This window comes from Plectrocnemia conspersa, unplaced genomic scaffold (genome assembly GCF_051122295.1).
Source record: "Plectrocnemia conspersa isolate PC_06_02 unplaced genomic scaffold, ASM5112229v1 ptg000013l, whole genome shotgun sequence".
Classification (NCBI taxonomy): domain Eukaryota; kingdom Metazoa; phylum Arthropoda; class Insecta; order Trichoptera; family Polycentropodidae; genus Plectrocnemia; species Plectrocnemia conspersa.
In genome coordinates, this window is record NW_028277177.1 from 15199456 (window position 1) to 15225681 (window position 26226).

Below are 26226 nucleotides of genomic sequence, written 5' to 3' on the forward strand. Positions count from 1 at the left end.
TAGTAGCAGTTAAAGTAGTTAAAGAACAACGAATGACGCATATATGCGTTCTCCGGATTTAGGCGCGGGGCAATTTCCTAGGAGCGGCCCTGTCTGTTTAAATTTAGTAGCCCAGCGTTTGTCCTAATTTGTTTTTCGAGCGCGGAAGGTCGGAAAAAAGCGGTCGTCGGCCAAAAGTCCCTTCAGCTATTTTGAAAATGGCGTATGGTTTCGAGTTTGCGCCGAAAGTGGGTCGTGAGAGGGGATTTTTAGCGGAAGGGTCGCGAATTCTGCGTCGGGGCGGGGGGAGGCGGGCGCGGTTCGCTGCGGCTCGACGCGACATTCAGTGAGCGCGCGACCGCCGAGAGAGCGGTCGGGCGGTTTCCTCTGTGCCGGTCGCGACTAAGAGATGGCGGGCGCGCGCCTCGGGGCCGCACCCCCGGCTCAGCCGCATCGACCGCATTCCCCTCATGCCGCCAACGGACACGCCAAGGTACGCCCCACCCCCTCCCCCGTTCCTCATCCCTTCATATTTGCCGGCCTATTTGACAGATGCCGCGTGCCCGGCGATAACCTAGTCGAAGACGGGGGCGCACCTCCCGTTCGCGAATCCAGGTTCCCGAACGCGCGAACGAGTACGGTATCGATCGTTCGCTCGCTCGATCGCTCGATCGCGCGAACGCGAACTTGAGAAATGTTTGGGATTCCCGGTATATCGAGTGACATGGCCGCTGACGTCATTTCGCGGGATACAAAAAAGGGGTGGGGTATTTAAATAGTACAACTGTCATAAAATACATGAAATGTTTTATTGTCTATATACTTGCGCAATATGCAAAAATGTTATCGTATCCAAGAAAAAAAGAGATAGCAATGTAACGCGAAACCATGAGTTTAAATTGCAATTATTTTCTTATCTAAATTTTAAGGTTATTTTCATTTATGATATGTATATATACTATTTATGCGATGGAATGATTCATCAATGAATCGCTTATGCATAATTTAAATATTAAATAACACTCGGGGCTTAATTTTTTTTGTTTTAATCCTCTTATCAAATAATTAAAAAAATGCTTAGCATATTTCGTTTAAAAGATATCAAACATCTAGTAACCACACATAATCAAAATGTATTAACTGAAATTTTGAGTACTTTATTATTTAATATACACCTCCTGTCAAAAGTTTAACACTAAACTATTTTTTGTTGATATTCTTAATATAAATTGGATGTCATAATATTATTATGGCAAATACATAAAATAGTATAACAATATTTTTAATAGTTAAAATAAATAAGGGTAGATTCGTAACTATGAACATCATTGCAGGTTTTGTTCTTAAAACTTTTGACCAGTAGTGTAAATCGTTTACTTGTGGTCAAATTTAATTAAATTTCATTCCTCGTAGCTTACATTTTATGAGAGATATTTTTAACTAAAATGCATAGTTTGAGTTTTTTAGCTGATTATTGTGACGGCATTCGTCAAATTGGCAGGTTTCTGATTTGATTTGTATCAGACAGTATTTTTTTACAACTTGTTATATTTGAACAATGCAAATTCTATTTTTAATGACATCCGTCAAATTGACAGGTTTATATCCGTAAACCTAGCGTTGAACCAAGCTAGGATGTGCATATATTGTATAGAAAATTCTCTAATACATACACCTATGTAGCTTAATGTAGCTCATAGAAAATATCACTTTCGGGGAACATTAAAAAAATGAGTATGAGTAAGTTATGGATTCATGTTTTTTTAAGACATCAAAACCCTGGATTTACGAAGTGTCGCTAAAATTGAAAATTTCGTTAGAAATAGCCAATTTTCCTTTTACAAATATGGCCATCATAGTTGCATAATTCTATTAAAAATAACACACCACCACAATCTTATGTGTGTGATATAACAAAACTTCATTTTCAGATTCAATTTCTTGAGATAATATTTTGAATTAGTTTTTATGCACATTTAAATGGTCGCTTACTGAGACCATCAACTGGATGTATTAAATTTCATCAGTACTGATATCCAGTTTTTTGTAGTTTCAAAACCTCACTTATTAAGCGTACAACAGTATTTACAAAAAGTCTGAAGTTTTTGCAGTTTAGTAAGCTTGCAGTATATTTTTATGAGAATTTTTCACATAAAAAGATACTAGGTTTTTTTGATTCTATCTATCGATTCGATTCTTTGCTAAGAACACGTGAATTTCAAGTCATTCTCCCATGTATGTACTTCATTTTCTTTGACATTTTATAGTCTTGTATAAATGCAGATATAACAATTTATCTGAGAGGCAACTCACCTATCCTAAATTTTGTATATATAATACTAATTAAGCATTTTTGGTTCAAATCGTTTGTACTTTTTAAAATTGCTAAGATAAAGAAAAGTATTATAGGACTAAAGCATATATATGTATATCCTTGAGGAAGTGTAAATATATTGTGTTTATATAATTGGAATATAAGGAATCCGAATATAAAATTTGAATCAAAACAATTTACACTAGATTGATAAATTATGACAGTTAGTTTAAATTATGTAAAAAAAATTTTATTATAATTACATGTATGTCTAAAATATTGTATGCATAAAATTTTGCATAATGAAATCAGGTCAAGAAAATTGGTTCACTATTAGGAAACATCACGGCATCAATTGATGTTATATTTAAAAATCCATCGAGCTCTATTGGTAGACATTGTTATTGATGTGGAATGCTCGACAGACTACTTGTTAATGATCATTTCACGTATACGATTCATCAACCGAATGTCTATTACACTTGTTGTTAATAAATATTTAATTTGTTTAATGCAGATCTCCAATGGAATCAACGGTATCAAACATGACCGACTGCCGCCGCTCGATTGGAGCAAGTTCGACAGGTCGAAAGAGTCGTTCGAAGCTCGAGATTTCATCACTTCATTCTTGACGTATCTCGGCTTCTACATCCTTATGGTTCTCGGTTTTATAAATCAATTGTTGTTCACGCCAAAGGTCGCGACTGAGCACGACAGAGAGGTGAGATATTTTTCAGATCTAAAACATGCTACTATATACATATATATATCTATATGTAGTATGAAAATGTAACACAATAATTTTTATTTATTTATTAAGTAAGATATATTTCCATGACAATACGCCATTTGCTATTTATTTACTATATCACGCAGGATCAAGTTGTTAAATAATTCCAGATTTAATATGTTAAGGCCATAAGTTATATATCGTTCATATTAAAAAAACGTATCTTATCAGATAGCAAAATATAGTTAACTTTATTTTGAAACATCACTTATCTATACAATTATTGTAAACGATAATTTTCTTAGATATATATGTACAGTAATTGTATACGTAAAACATTATACTGATAGTTTATTAATATTTCAGGGATATCCTCGATTATATAATCAATTCGATCAATTCTACTCCCGATATGTATACCGACGCGTTAGGGACTGTTGGAATCGTCCCATCTGCTCTTCACCAGGAGCCGAATTGGTACTGAAAGATCGTGTCTCTGACGATTACTGCTGGACATTCAGGTACTCATACCGTCAATAATTATAAATAATTTAAGATGACTAAAAAATGTTTTGCAGGTATACGGGCACAGAATCGAGATGCATAAATTTAGGATCATACAATTATTTGGGATTCGCTGAAAACGCCGGTCCTTGCGCTGACGCCGCGGAAGTGTCCATACGCGAATATGGACTTACTTTGGCTAGTCCACGGGCGGAACTAGGTGATTATTTTTACACGTATTTATTATGATTGTCTAAATTGGGCTGGATATTTACGAATGAATAATTTTAGGTACGTGTGCCTTGCATAAATCACTAGAAGAGCTCACTGCTGAATTTTTTGGTACGGAAGCCGCCATGATCGTAGGCATGGGCTTCGCTACGAATGCCCTAGGTCTGCCCGCTCTCTTGGGTCCCGGATGTCTAGCAATTAGTGACGAATGTAACCACGCTTCGCTCATTTTGGGACTCAGACTCTCCAGAGCGTCTGTTACGATTTTTAGACACAATGGTGATTATTGATCAAAATTTGTTTCAATGTCGTTTATTTGGTTCGATTTATTGACTTTTGAAATTTTTTTAGATATGCGTCATTTAGAAGAAGTTGTGCGAAAAAATATATCACAAGGTCAAAATCGTCCAGGGGAACCTTGGAAGCCATGGAAAAAGGTGTTCATTATCGTCGAAGGAATTTATAGTATGGAAGGTAGCGTGGTGCATTTGCCGCAAGTTATCGCCATTAAAAAGCGATATAATTGCTATCTATATCTTGATGAGGTGCGTTAAAAATGTAATATTTAAAAAGCTTAAAAGGTGTTATGTATGTTTGATAATGCTTTGCTTAACAATTGAAAGGTTGAGGTTTTAATTCTCTAACACGTTTAAATACATTTTTATCATATCTGTATATTTAGTTGTTATTGGGTTTTCCTCTAGTTTGACCTGATCTTTCATTAAATTGAAGAATTAACACCCTTAAACTAACGTAGAACATACTCCTCTTTTTATTTACCGATCCTTGTGGAATTACTATCTAATACTGATATATTACATAAATGTTATTTTACCCAGAAGAAAATACCCCACAGCTCATTAAAAATGTGCTCGATTCTTTCTTCAATGATGACGATAGATCCGTTAATTCTCGCCGTTGTAACGAAGGCCGATATATCAGTTTTTAGCAACCAAAGGTTTTTTTTCCTTAATCTGGCGAATAAACTTGTGTCTTATTCCCCAATAGTAAAAATTTTGATTTGTCTGTCCACAAAACATGTTTCCGAGCTTAAATTTTCCTTATTGTTTTGTATACAATCTTCGCTTAAGATTGTACACAATCTTCGCTCAAGATAGGTTTATATCACCCACATATCCTTTCAAGCATAGTTTCAACACATGTTTAATTGCCGTTGAAAATTTGATGAAAGTACCACAGACGAAATTTATTTATAGTTCTAGTTCTTTTCTCCTAAACTCTTATTTCTTAAATCATATTTTTTTTTTTTTAGACAATATGCAACCTTTCTGGTGTTTCTTTTGACTGAAGTTTTCCCAGTGATAAAAATAATCAGTTGTTTCACAAATATTAATAATCTTATTTTTTCAATTCAAAGTATTGATTATAGTAATGATGTTCAAAGAATTATATTTCTTTAAATGATTAAATAACTGGTTTTTAACCATATATTTATCCAGTTACAGACTAATTAAATATAAAATGTTATATAGAAACAATATATGTTAATTTGGTCCCTCAAATTACAAAATAACCACTTAACATGCGAGTATTTTTTTGAAAAGTGTTCTAAAAAAATCATATTTTTTTTATTATAAATTATAATAGTAAATAATTACATATAAATGGGAAAAAAAAATATATTTTTTTAAATTATATATCCAAAAAATTACATTTACAATAAAAAAATTTAAAAACAGGCTTGAATTTTTAAATCAAGTGTAAAGTGGTTAAACAATAAAATAAGTGTTGGATACTTGCACAGTTCTGTATATATGTATAGATTTACTATCGATTAAAATTTTATTATTTTTATATAATATATATTCAGACATCTATGATATTAGAGAAATAATAAATTAGTTGGTGAATAAATTTGTCCAAGTTTAAAATCATTATTAAAATAATCTATTATCCTGACTTCATATGCATTACCATATATTGTATAAATTCTGATTCTCTTATTAGTTTTCTGAAACTTTCCTATTCATACTGATAAATATCGAGATTGATTAACTAGTTACACTAGAACTCTACGATGCATAATTTATTATTGGTATGAAAGCTTGAAAATATAAATTAATTAATAAACTATCAAGAATTTTATAATATTTTTTGTAAGGAGTTCGTTAATAAGTTTTGTTTCAATTTTTAGGCTCATTCCGTTGGAGCGATGGGTAGAAATGGCCGAGGTGTGACAGACTATTACGGACTTGATCCTAACGATGTAGATATCCTGATGGGAACATTCACTAAGAGTTTTGGTTCCGCTGGAGGCTATATAGCCGGGTCTAAGGTATCGAATTTAATGCATTTATTTTATATGGTTAATTTGAGAAGTTGTGCTAGCTCTTGACTCCTTATCAGTGAATTAAAATATCACGTTTTATTATTACGATTGCTAATTTAAAAACGTGTTTTTTCCAGAAATTAATAAATTATATTAATGCTTATGGGCATGCACATGTGTATGCTTACAGCATGTCACCGCCTGTTATTCAACAAATAATTAGCAGTATGCGAATAATTATGGGAATAGATGGAACAAGTGAAGGTCAAAAGCGAATAGGGTCCCTTGCTCGAAACACTAGGTAACTACTTATAAATTGGATGAACACCTTTTTTATTTACCTATAATGTATTGATGTATTCCCATTTTAGGTATTTTAGACGAAGACTAAACCAAATGGGAGTGATCATATTTGGTCACGAAGACTCTCCTGTTGTACCTATGCTAGTTTATTTATATTCCAAAATAGGGTAAGCTTTATTTATGTATTTAATTAATTAAATATATAAGAATATGCATTAATTTAAATTTAATTCACGCGCAGATATGTAGTGAGAGGATTATCGGATAGCGGTGTCGCCGCCGTCGGTGTCGGTTTTCCGGCTACGCCGTTGATGGCAGGTCGAATACGGTTTTGTATGTCGGCAGCTCACACTAAAGAACAACTCGATCATTGTTTGGAGATGATCAATAAAGTATCGGATCAAATTGGACTTGCATATTCGCGCCGTCCACGTGATCTAACGCCCATATCATATTAGTCTATATATTTTTTATTGAAAACTATATAGGGAAAGGACAGGAGGAAACTACGCATAATTATATATTTCTTTTCCATTTTTATCTCACTTAAATGCACATTTGAAGGGTTTATTTCTTAAGTTTATTTATTTGTATTTATATTACGATAAACCAGATTTTTGTTCATATTTTTGCTTATGAATAAGCTCATTAGCTTACGATTGAGGATCGCTTAGATTTATAAAGTCGTTTTATAACATTCAACACTAACTGTGATTCATAGCTTAAATCTTACTGTTTCCTTATGTTTCTCAAATGCGTCTCATATTGAAGATTCTTATGACATAATTTTAATGAAAATTGTATTAATTCGGTTTCCATACTTGAATGTATCATCTCAACAATTTGTAAATTCGATGCTTTTAATATTGTAAAATTGAGACGAGTCACATTTTTGGCTTTAATGATTAACAAAAACTAGATTTACCACAGTCAATTCTGTGGTATTTTTTTACGCTTATATATATTCAAATTTTGACTATGTTAAAAGTTGTAAAATATATATTTAAATATATAAATTTTACTTATTTAGAATTATATATGTATTATAACTAGAGTGCGTGGAATTAAACATAGTCATAAAATTAACTTTTTATGTATTCTATTTAATGCCTTAATTAAATTAAACTAAATCACTAGTATCAATATGACTTTTGTTATAAATTTTTGTTAATTTAATACTAGAAAACTTTTAAAATGATGTTTTTGTATTATGATTTTAATTCCGCGTGCTTTAGATATATTGATTTTATTGATATGTTTATAAAAATGAATGTATATAAATTACGTATTTTTATAGTAACTATAATATAAGCCAAATCTTTGTTAACTGCCTCCTCTTTATTATATTCAACATTGTTTTTGGCATTTATTTATTCCAAATATTTTGTTGTTTACAAAATATTTAATTTATGGAGATTAGATTCGTCTTATTTTTTTTTATAATATAAAGTTGAAGTACAAGTTTAGATAAATAGATATAAAAAAGCTAATTTTGAAATTATTAAAAAAATTATATACATACATAATAATCAAAATTATTAATGTGCTTTATTGAAGGTGCTCTCAGAAATTGATAGATAATATTGCCTTTATTTCAACTTTAACTTGTTTTATTTTACTAATTTTTTAGTCAAGTGTATAATATACTCGTGAAACTATAAAAGCTAGTTTCACATGAACAATTTTTAAACCAAATGCTTGAGTAGTTTCATTTTTGTGTAAATAATAAGTATCAATGTGAATATAAGTGGAATTTATATTTTTATATATGAGTTTTGATATATAAATTAAGTATTCTTTGTCAAATTGCTTTATCAGTCTTAATTGTTCATTTTTCTCTGACCATCACAAATTCACTTTATGAGATTCGCATTATTGTGTAATATGCGAATAATATCTGTCAAATGTTATAGTTTATTTAGTATTTAACTGATTTTATTATAATTTGCGACTATCTACTACCAGCATTCCGCAGATTTTTTATTGATAATTCAAATTACTATTGTGCCATTTATGTATGATGAAATATTTCCTCATCTTATTTAAAAAAGCCTTTTAATAAAATGTTTCTAAACAGTTTTTCTAAAAGAAATTATCTTTTTAATATTATTTGATTAAAACATTTTTTTAATTTTTTTGCAATGACTTTACAAGAATTGTATAGGAATATTGTATTTATACATGATTATTTATCGGGGCTAATCTAAAAAGCTACGGCCAGTGAGCACTAGCACTAGTGTTTTACGTGTTCAAAATATACAACCACGTGCACCTAATTTGTATGTGTTCATTATTTAACGAGGACCATCCATGAACCTAATGTAAATACAACGTATGCATATTACGTTTATATATTGAAGAAGGATAGAAATGTAATATCGGGATTTATGCTTAGTTACGTTGTTTAAATTCTTCAACAAAATTGATGCAGTATTGTTTTATTCTAATTATTTTAAAAGAAAATTGTATTGGTAATTTGAACTATAGATATGTTAACTTTTTGTTGCGATTGGTTACATTTTTCATTACTTTTTAATTATTGTAATTACACTTTTTTGGACAATAAGTTATGTTATTTATTTTTGTATGTAATATTAATGTTTTAAATATATTATACATATATATTTTTATTTTTTTATTATTTTTAATACACAGGGATATACGGAAATATGTACTTGAAAAAATAGCAACAATACAATTTGAAATGTCGTATATGTACATACATTTATAAATTTTGTTTGAAGCACTTAGACTATTTCATTAAAATTTGTCAGTTATTAGAAAAAGTGAGACTTAGATCACTATTTTATATCCTGCATTTAAATTAACTTTTATTAACTTCTATCCTATAGTATAAAAGTTTTAAAATTATGAAAAATTTATTGTCGCTCTGTAGTACATACGGGATTTTTTTCTATATAACAATTCAGGGAGGAATTATCTACATAGTTTAGAGTTGTAGTGTTTATGTAATTGAACATCATCGAAATGGTGCTAGAATATATTGCAGATGGATTAGAAAGTTTTGTAGCATTTGTCTGTTATACTGAAGCCATTCTTAATGTTCTATGGTAATCATGGAACATGGTTGCAGTATAACAAAATTATGAATGCTTCTATTGTAATCGATACACTTTCTATATGAATCATATAATGCAAAAACGTACGCAAGTCGTTTGCTTTTTTGTGAATTGATAATAATTGACAGCACGTTAAAGTACAGAGCAATTGTTCTAGTCGATATGCTGCCCGCTGCTGAAAGTGAACTTGATGTTTGAAGCTGTTGACCAATTTGAACATATACATAAGTGTCCTTTGTTAGCTTTGTTTAAAACAAATCGTTTATGTTTTCTTATATGATATGTGTATGTATTTATCTTTTGAAAAAAAAACCTCGTGTCGAATAGACTTGATTTACTGGAAATATCATTAGGAATTGTACTAAATGCTCTACCAGGTTTAATAACACAAGGATATTAAACATAAAGTAATGATTCGAGTAGATCAAGTCTTTCATAATTGCAATGGTGCATTTATAAATTGCTTTAATCATAAAATTCGGATAAAATTACATTAAACATTTTTTTACCAAGATAAAAAATTGTAACTTGGAAAGAAACCATTTTGTCTTCCAAAATTCAGAAGTTTGTCTTTACTTTGTTGAAAAATATTAATAAAAACTATAAAATTAAATAAATTGTGATGATACTGAGATGCTATTATATAAAAAATGATATATACAAATATTTTTTATGAGGAGAGCTTTTTAAGCAAATGATTCTTTATTTGAACAATTTCGCTAGCATTTTTGATAAGAACTCTCATCTCATCTACGTCAGTTAGTGACGATTCAGATTAAAATTACTATTAATCTATACACGAAAGCGCTAATAAATCTCGTTTGTTTTTTTTAACTCTTCGATAAATCTACGGCTTTCAAATTGTAGAATGTTAGCTCGAGTATTTTAATTTTATAATTTTTGTTATAGGAGTTGTTCATTAAATAAATATTTTAAAAATATATCTGTCTTTTTGTATTCCAATCGTTTGAGAAACATTTGCGAATTTCTGTGCGACGAGATTGAAATTGTTTTACAAGGCCATCTCAATGATGTTGTTGACTGATGACGTCATGAAGAAAAACTATTGGCGAATTAAAATCAGCTGTTATTATAAACTCACTTGACTTTTTAAATTATATTTTGTTTACATATACTCTGATATACGTATATATGAATTTTAATAATGAACAGGTTGTTGCTAAGGTCATGTAATTTGGTAATGAAACCGCGTATGTACCATATAAGCATAAAATCTTATCATTGAAATATAGTACAAATTATCGTCGGTTAACAAGAAGACTGCCGTAAACTAAAAATAGTTATTCAATTGGAAATGATAATTTAATGTTTAAGATAGTTGAAAGCTATTACGTGAGAGAAGGGATCAATGCTCTTTTATAAAGGAGTATTGATCATTATTTCAGCAATGCTTCGAAGTGACTGAAAGAATAATGCTAACCTTCAGAGACTTTTGGAAAAATCATTGTCACATCGTAAGTTGTCTCAAGATTATCGATAAAGCATGGGGTAGGGCTACCAAGAGAACCTTCAATTCTGCTCGAAGAAAACTACGTTCTAATTGTGTTGACGGGTTTCAAATGAATGGGAACCGCCAATTGTACATGAAATTGTGTCCATAGGAAAAAACATGGGAATGGAGGTAAATGAGGACGATATTCAATAATTCGTAGAGGAACATGGCCAGGAGCTGACCACCAAAGAACTGATAGATTTGCATTACGAGCAACAGCACTAGGGTACAGTGAAGATCTCGTCTGAGGAGAAAGAAATTGGTTGAAAAAACCCTCACTTCAAATGAGGTTAGGGATACCTGTAAAATGTGGGAAACAGCGCAAAATTTCGTGGAAGATACTAATTTATTACATTACTCAAAAAAAGAAAGAAAAAATATGCAATACGTACAAATAATCTCTGACCAGATGCATTTTGAATTTGAAAAATACATCAGTTGCAGATCGTCATTTGAGTGATTTGGTAGTGGTTTTTTAACATCTTACATTTTATAATGGTAAGTTCTTCGATTATTATAACTGATAAACCAAAAAGAAAAGTAATTGAGAGTTAATTAGAATAGCAACCATGAAAGGAAGTTCTTATATTAATCATATGTGTAAGAATATTCCCGCAAAAATATTAGAAAAGATTGCAAGTATTTAAGTAATATGTATATTTAAACAATGAAAATCATTTAATATGAAATATGAATCCATAAAGTTTGAAATGTTTTTTTATGTTAAACTATTGTTAGTGTTGCAGTATTATCTGAAAAGTTAAGATTCAAAATCTTAACAATTTTATCATTAATTTCTTAATAAGAGTATTTAACACAATAATTAATTAACACTTGATTTTATCGAAAAAAAATCACATACAACACGCTTACATATGTACATACTATAATATATGGGAAAAAAATAAAAAGTAACTTATTATTTTAAAATCTTTTTAAATACAAATAACGTTGTCTCTGTTGGTACATTTTACCACTAATATTCACACTGTGTCTAATTTTAAGTAACAAAATACCCGATGAACTACTGTTTATATTATAAAATAAATAAAATCACATAGTATTTTTTTAAATGTTTTAATAAAATAAATGAATAAAATCTTGTAGTATTTGTCACAATATTTATTATTTCATAACATTTTTATAATATAAAATCAAAAATCCAACACAACACGTATATATCGGGAATGAATAAGGTAAAATAAAAAAAATGAACATTCAATAATTTCAGTACATATTCAATAATGTTAAGCTTAAGCGGTAAATATGAGCAAATTGTAAATAAATATATTAAAAAAATGAAGTTTTATCGGAAAAACAGCCATAGTAAAAAATGCCCGAAAAACGACCAATGTTCAAGTTGGTTTTTATTTTATATCATTTTTTATGTGTATTATTTTATTTAATGTTTATATGTATTTTAAACATACATTATCTAATAATGTATTTTCTTGTAATCAAAGATGATAATTAGCTTTTACTTTCTCCTGTAAAAAATGAATTTTGTTACAATGGTTGTTCTTCAAATAAGGTCTTCAATTACAATAATTACTTATTTCAACCTTCCAGACACAACATAAATTGAAAATCAAAGTCAAAATTTCAAGTACTAATGATCGACTCACACCACTGATCTATTCTAAATTACATTTAGAATTCTAAAATTTTAAATTAAATATATCAAAACATCTGCATTAGAATTAAGAGGTCAAAATAAGACGCAGTTAGTCTATGCATGAAGGGGTGTGTACAGCAATTTAGTAATTAAGTACGTTCTGCACGTACAAAACATCAGGGGTATGACAAAATATTTTTGAGGTAAGCATATTAAATAATCTTAAAATAATGTATTTTTTATTTATAATTTATGTTTATTATATTATTAGGAGATAAGCATGTTTTAATGAATGGTCTGTAATGCTAAATCTGAGAAGATAAATTGTGATGAATATTTTCTAGATACGCATATAATGTAATTAAAATATTTTAGATATTATTGTTGACAAATATTTTAAAGGTATTCATTATTAATTTATTATTTTATTCTCAGATACAATTTGCTAAAAATACATTTTGTTTGTAATACCTAGTATATTCAATATCCCATCAATAAAATTTTACAGTTAGTTTTTCATTTTAGTTATTAAATATTTTACTAATTCATATACATATAATATGTATGTATAATTTACATAATAAGTAGAACTACTTTCTACTTTTCTATTATTCTAGGAATATTTATGAACATTTCTAATTTGAAATACAGATGGCTCTTTGTAAATTATTTAAAAATAATTTAAGCATTTCCTTTATGAATGGTTCATAAAGATACTTATTCATTTTTACCCTAGAAGTTCGATTAATTTTCACTGAATATTAAACTATAGAATTGATGTATATTTAGAGCGGGGATATCTTGTTTACTGTTGCATCATAGGTAAATATATTTAAATTGGGATTTTTCCGTAACTACTGAAAAATGAGTGAAAGGCGCTGCTTTATTTTGGTACGTGTTACTATTATTTGGTAACTATTACTCCTTCGTGTTGGAAGCCTGATTTGTATTGCCACATGTGCAACCATTCTGTTAGTAATTTATCGGGCTATAGCGGTGTTTCGTATTTTTATTGCACTTCTATGATTTTGATTTAAAATATGTAAATTTAAGAAATTATGAAAAATAATAATATTAACTTTAAACATAAATAATATTTAGAAGTATGTAAGTATAACCGGAAAAAATAGCTGAATGTAACTGCTTTTAACTTATTTTATTGCTTTGCTAGTCATTAATGTAATATGAATTTATTATAATAATATAACAATAAAATGCAACAAGCCCGTACTTAATTTATAAATTAGCGCATGAGTTTTATTATTAGTTTTATCGTATCATTTAAAATCATACACGATGTATTTTGCTTCATGATTTTCAGCTCATATAGGAGTTTTAGATTCTCCGCTCGTGACAATGCGACATAAAATTGACCATGAGAGAAGCAATCATATCACAAGGCAATTATTGTCACAGTGAGCGAATATCATTGTCACTTATTTATTGGCATGACAAAGGCAATGCGCATTAGTAAATGGAAGCAAATTGATTTAAATCGTTGCCTAAATCACATATTATGTGTTTAATGATTTCATAACCAATTGCGTTACATTTCAAAGTATTGGTGGATTCAAATTCCTCACTTATCGAACTTGATAGTTAGTTTGCGCTCTTAAAAACTGCATTATTAGCTTTTCTTCGTTCTTTATTTTGTCAATTGGGCCAATGAACATGCTGCATGCAGCAATATAACTTGAATTGAGAAATTTATTTTTAATGATGAATAGACTTTCACTTTACAATCACGTTTCGAAAAAAGTGCGGGTGAAAAGCTTGTTATTAAATATAGGAAGACAATTAAAATGAGTAAAGTATAAAATAATTGTTCCATTAAACGAATTGTTTGTGCATTACTGTTAGACAGATTAGATGCAAGCGAGCGAAATTTGGTCAAAATAATGAACACTTTATGAAAAACATTCTGCAACGAATCCTTTTTTAACAAAAAAAAAAACCGAAGATTTACCTTACATAAATGCACAAACAATTTGTTTTATGCAGCAAAGTTTTTATTTAAATGCACATATCTCATAAAATAATTCTCAGTTATATAGCACTCTATATATATTTACTATTGTATATGTATATACTATTTTTTTATTTATTAAATCATAGCAGAACATTCTTTAAAAAAATCATAAAGCTAGTCTTTAGTGAGATAAATAGAAGGATAAACTATGGAAATTAATGTACAGATTACTCAATCTTGATGTTTTGTTTTATTAATTACAATTTAATAATAACAGACAATGGCCTTATCAACAACGAGAATCGTTTTTAACAGAATCGTTCGGATATATAATATCATTTATTTGTTGAATGTTGCCAAATTGATAACTGGCAGCCCTGTGCAAAAATCAAGGACCAAATGGGTCTTGAATCCCCGGTCGAAAAACACTGTCACGGACACATCTAGCTAAATTGAAATTGATTCAATTTTTTGCGCACAGCTACCGTAACCTTCGAACTCGCTCAATTCATCTATGACGTTAGTATGAAATTACTCATATTTGTATATATTATTATTGCTACTTTCAAATGCGCCTCTGATAGATCATTTATTAAAAAGTCATACAATAAATACGTTATGCATTATATTTCTATGTGTAAATATTTTTTTAAAAATTCCAGGTCGTTTTGATTAGTATGAAGTGAGGAAAAAATATTTTTTCGTAGTGCCTAAATAAAGAAAACACATCTGGCGACAAATGGTTATTTATGTCTAATCAAATTTGTAATATTTCCTTAATTGCTTATATCAAATTCTGAGACACTTTCATCGTGTTGATGAGGACTTTATATTATACCAATAATTCATATACATATACCTATTATCTACCTAATTTTTTCTTAGTTGTACCTACTCTAAGACCATGATATTTTTTTATCACTATTTCTTTCTGGATTTGCTATACATTACTATGTATTTTTGCCTTAATTCTTAATCTAAGGAGAAGCAGGATATTTTCGCAAGTCTTATATTACATACTATGGTTGTTTATTAAACACGCTATTAGAAATTAAGATATGATCGCTTATTAAAAGCACTCCTTGTTGATTTTTTAACGGATACGTTATAGAATTGATTAATTAATAATATTTTGGTAATGACATATTTTAAAAAATTTGACATCACAATCCCGTTATTTTAACTGTAATTCTACGACTGTCAAAACAAATAAGAAAATATATAAATCTTCCTTCATGCACATTATTTTATTATTTAATTAGTTAAAAAAATAACGTGCAAGACGAAATACAGTTTTAAAGCACATTTGTGTAAAGATCTAGAATTAATTGAAATCAATAAAATAAATTTCGATAGGCCCATAGAAGCTACTTTTGATCATTTATTAATTTAAAGTTGTCATGCGGAACCGGCAACTAGACAGATTCAAACGTAAGGACATTGACTGACGAAATAAGTAAATTATATGGGTCTATATTCAAATTAGGGCTCTTCGTATATCGGCTAATACTGGCTCGCAAACCAGTTCAGACAAAATTGGCATTATTTTTACTATTTGTATATATTTATAGTTGGAATAGGGTTGCCATATGTTTTTATAATACAAAACAAATATTAAAAAAAATAGCTTGAAACCATATATAGATATCGTACATAATATTAAGTGTGTTAATGAGAGTTGTTTCAGCAAATTCAGGCCTTAAAAAATGACTAACCAAATAAATACAGTGTATATTTTCAGTGACGTGTTGATTGTATTATTGTTGGCTGTAATGTACGTGAAGCAGCTGGGATTCGTCGTGATGTGTTTTTGTGATGCTTTATAGACAATCCATTAAAGTCTCTGCAGTTTCCTGGCTCGTCTCTGCTGCTGCGACTCCGTTGCGTCTCTCTGACCAAGTGTTACATATTTTATAACACAGATGAGAATTGCATCGCTTCTTGGACACACCAACGAAATGTGGTCACATATTAAAAGAAAAAAGAGACGGCCACTCCGGCGATCGTTAATCGAAGGGTAGAAGATCAATAGATTGTGCGCAGGGTAGAATGTATTGTTTCCAAACAAAGAGCAGCTTTTCAGCGGTAGAGTACGCATGTTATAAGGCTTCCGATTTGTATTTGTATGCGTGTACATTGTGGCTCAAAACAATTTCGCTCAGAATATTTAGTTATTTTTTTATTTAAAAAGAAAATTAACATACTTTCATGATATTACAAAGAGTCATTTATGAATTGGTAGACATTATAATTTATTTCCATGGGTTGGGCGGAAATTGGTTTTCCTTTTCCGAGTTTAGACATAATTCTAAAAATATTAAATGAACCATAATACATTTACCTAATTGAAACACAATAATATTATAACAATTATTACTTTTCTTTTTAAAATAAATCCTAGAGAAGAAGATCAAGAGCGTTCCTTGTCACACTGCACTTCAATAATGAATAACAGCGGTGATGAATCAACGTATATCCTTCAAACAGAAAGCGAGACAATGAAGATTCTAAGTCAATAGGCATACACGCCTATATCGCTTCTCCCTCTCATATATCTGTATACAATACATTCAGCAAAAGTAATCCTTATCGCGAGCGTACTCTACTTGTGGGTGATTAACGTCTCGGAAAAGATGTGCTATTAGGTGGTCCTTGCAATATTTTCAATTATTAACGCAATTGTTTGGTCACGATATCTCTCTTGCATTGTTGTGTAATACTGTGTGTGGCCTTACTTACAAGTGTTTGAATTTTCTTTTAGTTTGTTCGAAATGGTCGGTAAAATAACATCTAAATTATAATAAATTGTGCAGGTGGTGAATTCCTCACTACATCATCCATCATGACACGTTATAATAAAGTACGTAGAATTTACTTAATTTTATATACTATAAAATTATATATTACGGGGAAATTTGATAGCAAACTTTAAAATACATTATATTCCGACGTTTGGCAGCCCTAAGCTGAAGAGTAAAAAAATCTGCGAGAACAACAATTTTTTCTTTAATCTTTTTATGCTTCGACGTTAGCCGACCCTGTTCGGTATGCAAATGTACGAATTTCGCGATTCGTTAACGCGATAGACACACGGATAGTTTGATCAGAACATAAACTGTTATCAGTCACAGACGGACCGTCTGTGCTGGCAGAAGTGAAAATTGCATAAAACTAAATAGTTATTAGTGGTCACTGAACAAGCGTTTACTTTTTGTTTACTTATTTGTCGTAGAAATGTTCACGTACGTGAACACTGTTTGCAATTCGACGAGAGCTTTCGCTCAGCTTTCGGAAATACCGAACAAAACTAGGGTGTTTTACAGTGCCGTTCGCCAATCTTCAGCAACAGCTCCCATTGAGGCTAGAGTGTTGGAAAATGGAGAGCTGCCCAAGAAGAAAATCCTGGACTACACCAAGTACATTAGCGGGAAATCGCTCAGGAGGGAGCCTTCCATCACTAGAACTCTCAGTAAGAATATATTTTTAACTAGCACGTAATTAGAGAAAGTTTTTAACGTTCTAACGTTTTAATGTATAATATATCAAAAATATATTTTTTATAGAAATAAAAATAAGAAAAGCAAATTTATTTATCAGAATTAAATTTATCTAAAAATCGATATCTAAAATTAAATTTATCTAAAAACGAATATCCGCCCCATCGTACGATCTGACCGGTTTCACTTTACAGCAAGCAATTATTTATCATAGCATAGCTAGAGATTTGAACTGGTAGAAATGCATGTTTTATTCTAAGTTTTAAAATCGTGAAAAGGAATTTTTATATTTTGTAAATTTTAAGTAATTATTATTAGTCTTGGATATTTATTTCAAATCCTAACTAACAATTTGTAAATCAACACATATTTACCAAATTTAATATATATTACCATTTTAATTTTATTATTTTTAGCAATGTTGCGAATATTGAAATAAAGTTAATTAAAATTTAAAAAAAAAATCGATTTAATCATTCATTGCTTAATTCAAATGAATTTTTTTTAATGTATTGGTTGAAAATATGAAAACAAAATTTAAACATTGAAATTTTTTATTACGCACACATTGTTGTGTTTCTATATAATATACATATATAAAAAATATATCTCTTGAAATAAATAAAATTATTTCAGTATATTAATAAAATTAAATAAACGTTTCTTTTCTGAGATTGTTTTAAAAACAGACTTCAAGACTTTTTTTTATTTTTATTGAATGTTTACTTCAATACGAGATAGTGATGCTAAATAATTAATAAACATGTAAATATTGCGCCATTAATAGTATTGTGATAATCCTACGATGAGGTTTTAAGCTGTATTTTTTTTATCTAAGTATAAAATTAGGAAAATGTAAATAATTTATTTCTATTCTCTATTTATATTTATATACTCCGCCTAAAAATAATGTATTTTACCATAAGAAATATATTTTCCCATTTATTCAATATTTAGTAATTAATGAGTATGATTTATAAAACTTGTTTCTATATGTTTTGTGACGCGTGTATTTGTTCATGCATATAAGTATACACAGGTGTAAAAAACTGCAGTTCTAAGAGCCACATAAAACATTTTTTTAAATTACACGAGGGAAAATGTTTAGATTGTCACACAATCCACAACCTATACTTTCGTTTTATTAGCACTAACACATAAAAATGTCCAAAATAATTCTAGCTATACAAAATACATAATAAAAATAACATTTAACTTATGACGTCCAGCAGTAAAATATTTATTTATTAAAATTACTCGTTAAGATTATAATTTCTTTATTATTATATAAATACACGATTATTATGATCATTTCTTTTTATAATTAACTGCAAAGGTTATCTGCTGCATACTTGATAAAAAATCTGCGATAAAGAAATAAAAAAAATAATGTAGAAAATTAAGACAGTGTACCTTTTTCTATAATACCTAATTTTTATGCTTTTCCTTTTTTCATATTCTGCAACCTTGAACGTGGTTATATTAAATTATATATGCGGAACATATTTTCAGCATAAGATATTTGCTCGATCAATTCATTAAGAATGTCTGATGTAGTGACGTCACAACAAAACCGGTACTCTTAAAATGAATAGAAGAGTATTCTCAGCCAAATTCGTGATAATAATGTATAAATAAAGGTGTGAAATATTATATATTCTATGGGTAACTGACCTACAATAATGTAACATTTATAGTTGGTCGATAAACATTAATGTATATAGTAATTGTATTTTTTTTGTTTTTGACCCAATTATTGGGGACTGTAGAAAATGTATGCTTGATTCCTAGAAACTTCGTTCATTTCTCTGTAATTATAATGTAAAAATATAATTATATATCTATAGTTTTAAAATGTTGAAATAAATTACTTATATGATTTTGATACGTGGATTTTTAGTTTGATCTCAAGTGAAACGAGATATAAATAATTTATATCTCGTTAATATACGTTTCATTTGAGATCAAACTAAAAAATCTTATTAGGCAACAAAAAAGCTATTGGTATTATAAGTTATTATTAATATCGTAAGATCGGATTGAATTATTAGATTTCGGACTCTGTAGCTTGTATGTGTTTGACGTGAAGTGGAAAGCGACTGCTTCCTCTGTCTTCACGGTCTCGGTCCATACTCGACGTAGCTCTGCGAGTTCGACTGAACTTTCGTGTGTCGGAAGCGAAGCAGTAGGAAAACCAAGTTCTGACTCGTGAAAGCTTCATATGGAAATTTCTAACCGAAATATATTCCGAAAGGAATTGGCTTGAGTACATATTCGCGTTTGTATACTCTTTTTTGAAATATCAGAGGGGCTTGGCCTTTTTCCTTCTCTCGAATGTCTGACCAATGCGACAATTTGTTGTTTGCTACTTTTCTTATAATATTTTTTTTCATAACGGCTGTTTCTTAAATTGCACCGATTTTCCGTTATATAGGGCTATTTTATTAGTGCTTTTACAAGTGGTCCTAATCCGTCCAAATCTTTGATCACATGCACTTCTAAGATTAATAAATTTGTTATACAGGTTGCAAATACTTATACCAATTAGTTGTATTACAATTTTAACAAAAAAAAATGCGAGTGGTCCGACAGTAAATAATATTAATAATATATGGGCAGTTAATAATTATAAATGGTCATTAACTTTGTCATATACAGTTTGTAACTATTTGATAAACGGGCAGTAAAGCTCCGAGTGCCGCTATTAACCGGTGTTATGTTATGTTAAAAACTCAAAGAAATCGACGAACTTACATAGTGTAATGATCACAATCACTTTCGGCAAGTTTTGATGCCAACATCATGGCTTTCGTCTCGCCTGTTTCACTGTCACTATCATTCTGTCTTTCACCAAAACAGTGACAAAACACATTGATGCATGAATTCAAGTAAATGTCTTATATACTGATTTTGAAAAAGTCGACAAGGTTTGGCATAGTTTATTAGTAAGAAAGTTGTCTGACTTCAGTTGCTCAGATGATCGATTATTTGAGTTATTTGAGTATTATCGTAAACAATTCGTTGTCTATAGATACTCAAGGGTTCAACCTGAGCCTCTACTCTTCTAGTTATTCAGTAATGACATAGATACGACAGTTATGAATTCCAGTTTTTTGTATGTAAAAGTGTTTGATCTGCACAGAGTGATCTACTTTCTTCATGGAGATAGGCTTATTTTTAGCTATATGTCTGTTCATGTCGGAATATAGTATTTTATCGTCATTTCTTGTTCTCATTCACCATCAGAATATTTCTATGATATCGACGGAAACGTTCGGGTTAGAAAAACTTTCATTAAACATCAGAATCACTTCAAGTTCGCAAGTTCGTAAAGGTTAATAAAAGGTTCTTGAGATATCTTTATATGATAATATTTGGTTATTTACCGTATTTGTATCACAACACCGTTTTGTAGGCGAATTGGGATACAATTTCTCGAGCTATCGCAAAAAGTTGTATGTCGCTAAGCATTTATTTATACTACTTAAGGGTACTGTTGACAATCCAATTATTCTAGAGGAATTCCAGTTGTGGGCTCCGGAATGACTTCGAGAATAACGATCGCGTCTTTTTTAATTATATTCGTTTTCTATGGGCTATGTATTATTTGTTTGGTGATGAGTCTTAATATTAAATAATAAATAAATATTATATTTAAACTAATATTATTAATACTTAGTAACTTCCATTTAAGATGTATTTTTAACCAAATTTTTATACAAAACATAGATTTGAATGAGTAAAATGAGCAAAACAACGATTCTATTCGGAATTAGCACATTTTTATTGTCCGGCATTTTCCCTAGATAAATCTTAGGGATCTTAAATAGTTTGAAAAAGTATCGGTTAATTGATAAATTATCATCTATGGCAGTGATCTCCAAACTATTTTGATCGCGTACCCCTAAGACGGAAAAAATAGCGCTCGCCCCTATAAATAGGTAAAAAAGTCAAATTTATCTAAAGGATTTACTCTTTTTGAGTATCCGAATGCATTGCATCTGTCAATTACTCTTTTATTTTATGTATATCACCGTGTGATTATCACTTGGAGACCACTGATATAAGGTACAAACAACGAGTATAATTAAAATAGTTTAAATAACTATTAATTATATCCTGTTAAATGTTCCTTGAACGAAAGTCATTAAATGCAAATCAAGCAAGGTTCTTTATAATCGACTTTGAATAATTATCAGAAATAGAGATCGTAAATAACAAAATTAACAATAACAATGTTTATGACATAATATGAAATATATTAATATTTTTTAACATATTTTTATAGCTTCCTTGGCATACAAATCTGGAAAAAACATGATATCCCTTGCTGAAGGAATGCCGAACGAATCGATATTTCCATTTCAAGAAATCAACATTATGCTGAAGGAAGGGACTAACATTTGTTTGAAAGACAAAGAATTGAGCAATGCACTCCAGTACATTCCATCTCAAGGGTAACATAACCATATTGGTTTTTATCCCTATTGTACTTTTTACGTGTAATTGTATTTTTTTATAGACTACCAATATTGATTAAAAGTCTGAAAGAATTCCAACGGATCGCTCACCAGCCGCCAAATTGGCCGGAGAGAGACATAATAATCACTTCAGGTTCTCAAGACGGGATATACAAATCGATAGAATTATTGGTTAATCGAGGCGATCCGATAATAGTTCCTAATCCGTTGTACTCTGGTGCAGATATAGTAGTAAGTTTGTTAATGTATTTAAATTAACAACTATTGCTAAATTTATGAGAAAAATCATTTCAGATGAAACCGTATCAACCTAGATTGCTGGACGTGATGCAAGACTCTCAAGGAATGATACCTGAGCATTTAAGGGATATTTTATATAAATGCCAACAGAGGGGCGATCAAATGCCTAAAGTAATGTACGTAAATCCGACGGGACAAAATCCAACCGGCACTATTATTCCAAATAGTCGCAGACAAGAGATATACGACATAGCGTGCGAGTACGATATCATAATTTTGGAAGACGATCCTTACCATTTCATGTACTTTTCAGAGGTTCGTTAAGTGAAATGATTATTATTATTTACGGGATTCGTGGAAGTAAGCATTTACTTTTTTATAGGAGATACCAAAATCGTTCATTTCATTCGACGTTGAAGGAAGAGTGTTACGTTTTGATTCGTTATCAAAAATATTGAGTTCTGGGCTTAGAATCGGATGGATTACAGGTCCACAGCCCTTGATAGACTTGCTAGAGCTGCATATGCAAGCGTCGTATCTGCATTGTTCAACATTGACACAGGTTTTTTATATAAATTATTTATATATCATCAATTATATGTAAGTGAGCAAAGGTATTTAGCTTATAAAAAAATATTATTGATTTATTATTCTCCTTATATTTCAATGATATTTGTTATATATTATACACATCAATGGCGGTGAGTCTATTTAAACTGTATAGCATCGTTACTAGTGTAATGCCCGAATACTCTTATTTTTACACGTTATGATAACGCGAGAGGGCGACTTCGCTCCAGAGATCGAGAGCAGGGATAAACTCAGAAATTTACTAAGGCGACATGTCCTAATTCCGAATCGCTAAATACTAAATTACTCACATTAAAATATTAAATTACTCACATTACAACTAATATTATTTCAGATGATCACAAATAAATTACTGGATGAGTGGGGTATGAAGGGCATGTTATCACATTTGCAGCAAGTGAGAGACTTTTACAAGATCAAAAGGGATTGTTTGATTAAGTGTATGGATAAGCATTTGACTGGTTTGGCAGAATGGGACGTTCCCGAAGCTGGCATGTTCGTTTGGTTGAAAGTTGTCGGAGTTCCCGATGTATACGATATGGTAAAACTTGCACATTATAATTAATTAGTGATATTTACAAGGCTAATGTATTTGTGAATTCCAGATTGTAAATAAAGGAATAAAAAAGGGAATAACTTTCGCACCGGGTCATGCGTTTGGCGTATCTTCGAAAAATGAACCTTGTCCTTACATAAGGGCTACTTATAGTAGGTCGACTCCAGCAGATATGGAAATAGCTTGCATTAAGCTTGCCGAATTAATAAGAGATGAGCAAAAGCTGTATTCCGGTTAAAATAATTATTTATGTGGTGTTAAATGTATTTTAAAATTATATTAATAGACAGTATACATATATTAAAAGCTGTGTTTATATAGTATTATAATACAATTTTTGATGTTTAATAAGAATCTCATAGTACATATTTTAGGTAATTTAGATTTACATTACAATATTCGTTTAATATCTAAAATTGTTTCTCTGCATCGATGTAAGCATGTACTATATAAATTGATTTATGTATTGTATATTAGTATTTTAATTAATGAATATCAAGTACATTATCTCTAGAAGGATAACTCATCAAATATATACAAATATTTGTTCCATAATTGTATAATGTTCTTGTTTGTACTATTTAAAAAAATATTTATATTGAATGTGATGCTATTTTTAAACTTAAAAAAAAGGTTTTTAAGAAATCGCTTTTCAAAAGATTATATAAACTAGTCGCTTTTTCAGTATTTTTCTTGTTAAAAAAATATGTAGTTCTATTTTTATGTAAAAATAGAAAAACAGATATTTGATCTAGATGGAAAAATACTAGCATGATGTATGTTTATTTGTGTTTTTGAATTATCATAAAAATATCGTAAATCCGTGTAATCAATTTTTCTAAATTAATTATATGATAGTAAATAAACGATAAGAGATATTGCATTGTAACAACACGGATTTTTTTATTTTATATATCGTATATTTTCTAAGGAAATAAATATATATTTCACCTCTTATTTAATAGTTTTAATTAATTTTTAATAATATGTAAATGTATATATAATATAAAAATAAATAATAAAAATACTGACATATATTGGTTTTAAAGTATTTTTTTATTAATAAATGTGTTGACCGAATACGTTATTACACAACTATGTAAAGTTACGAGATAGTGATTGACCCGCCAACGAAGTCTTAAATTGTAAATGCACTGTGGTAGTGAAAGCCAGGAATAAGTGAGGCGGATGCTCCAGAAATAATACGACGGTAGTTCTAACGACTTTCTGATTGAGTACTGTCCTGCAACTCTATTTATTTGCTTAATTACTTCATATTTATAGTAAATATTTAATTCTTTCGATACACGTGTGAATAACGATAGTGAAATATTAATGCGCAACACATGTAAATAATTAATAACATACACTTTAATTCAGTTTTAACATGTATGTAATAATTTATCCAAGCGAATTTATTTTTAATAAAATAATATGTTGTTAATTTGTAGGTTCCAACACATGTTTTTTTATATATATGTGTATTATGAAACAGCGTGTTTTGAATGTGACGCGAGGAACATACATTTATGAAATTCATATTGCGGAAAACTAACTTAACTTAAAGTAATTTTGTAACGTAGCTTGCCCATTTGACTGCGTTGTCACGATCACAAATGAGATAATAAAAAACAAAGTTTAAATATTTTTTTGTAAAAATACGAAAATTCTGATTCATTTGAATCATTATATCTTTATGCTATCGCTATAAATATTATTTAAACTAAAGTTAGTTTATATTAAAGTTATTTAACGAAATAAAAATATTAAATATACTTGGTAAGTCAAAAAATAATTGAGAGGTTCAGGAATATTCTACGTTTCAAAGCAACTCTCCCGATGACAGGCAAACAAATACTGACGCACGATTGAAACGCCGTCTGATGCGTGCGTCAGAGCGAGTCAGAGCGTGAGGCACCCTGCCCTGTCTCTCTTGTTCTGTCACACGCACTTGTGCATCTCACTCGCGTACGTACATTCGATCCGAGATGTGTATGCTCATCAACACAGTATTGGTGAGAAATATAATAGGGTGACCACGTGAAATTACACGTTCAATTAGTTTTTCCTTTTTCAATTTAATTTGTTGAGGAAAATGTAAAATATTACTTTCTTAATTATTTTTTTTATTTATATAAATATGTAACTCAAAATCTTCTGTCTAACATTAATTGTTTGACACTGTTTGCATTTAAACTTGTTTTTACTACCTACGTTTTGTTTTATAAAACCCCAAATATTCTTAAATACTCCCAATTATTCCCCAAATATTCAAAAACTTGATTTACGATTTTGACCTAATTTAAAATACACGAACAATAATTACAGGATGC

The 26226-nt window shown here is 29.8% G+C and overlaps 2 protein-coding genes across 2 annotated transcripts; both read left to right on the forward strand.

Moving 5' to 3' along the window:
• The first annotated feature begins 315 nt into the window (after positions 1-315).
• Positions 316-10372, forward strand: lace (serine palmitoyltransferase long chain base subunit). The gene is made up of 10 exons (XM_088202592.1): positions 316-472; positions 2811-3014; positions 3390-3544; positions 3602-3747; positions 3819-4037; positions 4110-4303; positions 5914-6054; positions 6186-6349; positions 6420-6518; positions 6593-10372. The coding sequence occupies exons 1-10, from the start codon at positions 389-391 to the stop codon at positions 6807-6809; spliced, it is 1623 nt and encodes a 540-aa protein (XP_088058718.1). The 5' UTR covers positions 316-388; the 3' UTR covers positions 6810-10372.
• Positions 10373-17633: 7261 nt separating this feature from the next.
• On the forward strand, positions 17634-24850 carry LOC148227396 (kynurenine/alpha-aminoadipate aminotransferase, mitochondrial-like). The gene is made up of 7 exons (XM_088202435.1): positions 17634-17997; positions 22314-22482; positions 22548-22737; positions 22801-23061; positions 23129-23308; positions 23672-23878; positions 23943-24850. The coding sequence occupies exons 1-7, from the start codon at positions 17763-17765 to the stop codon at positions 24129-24131; spliced, it is 1431 nt and encodes a 476-aa protein (XP_088058561.1). The 5' UTR covers positions 17634-17762; the 3' UTR covers positions 24132-24850.
• The last annotated feature ends 1376 nt before the right edge of the window (positions 24851-26226 follow it).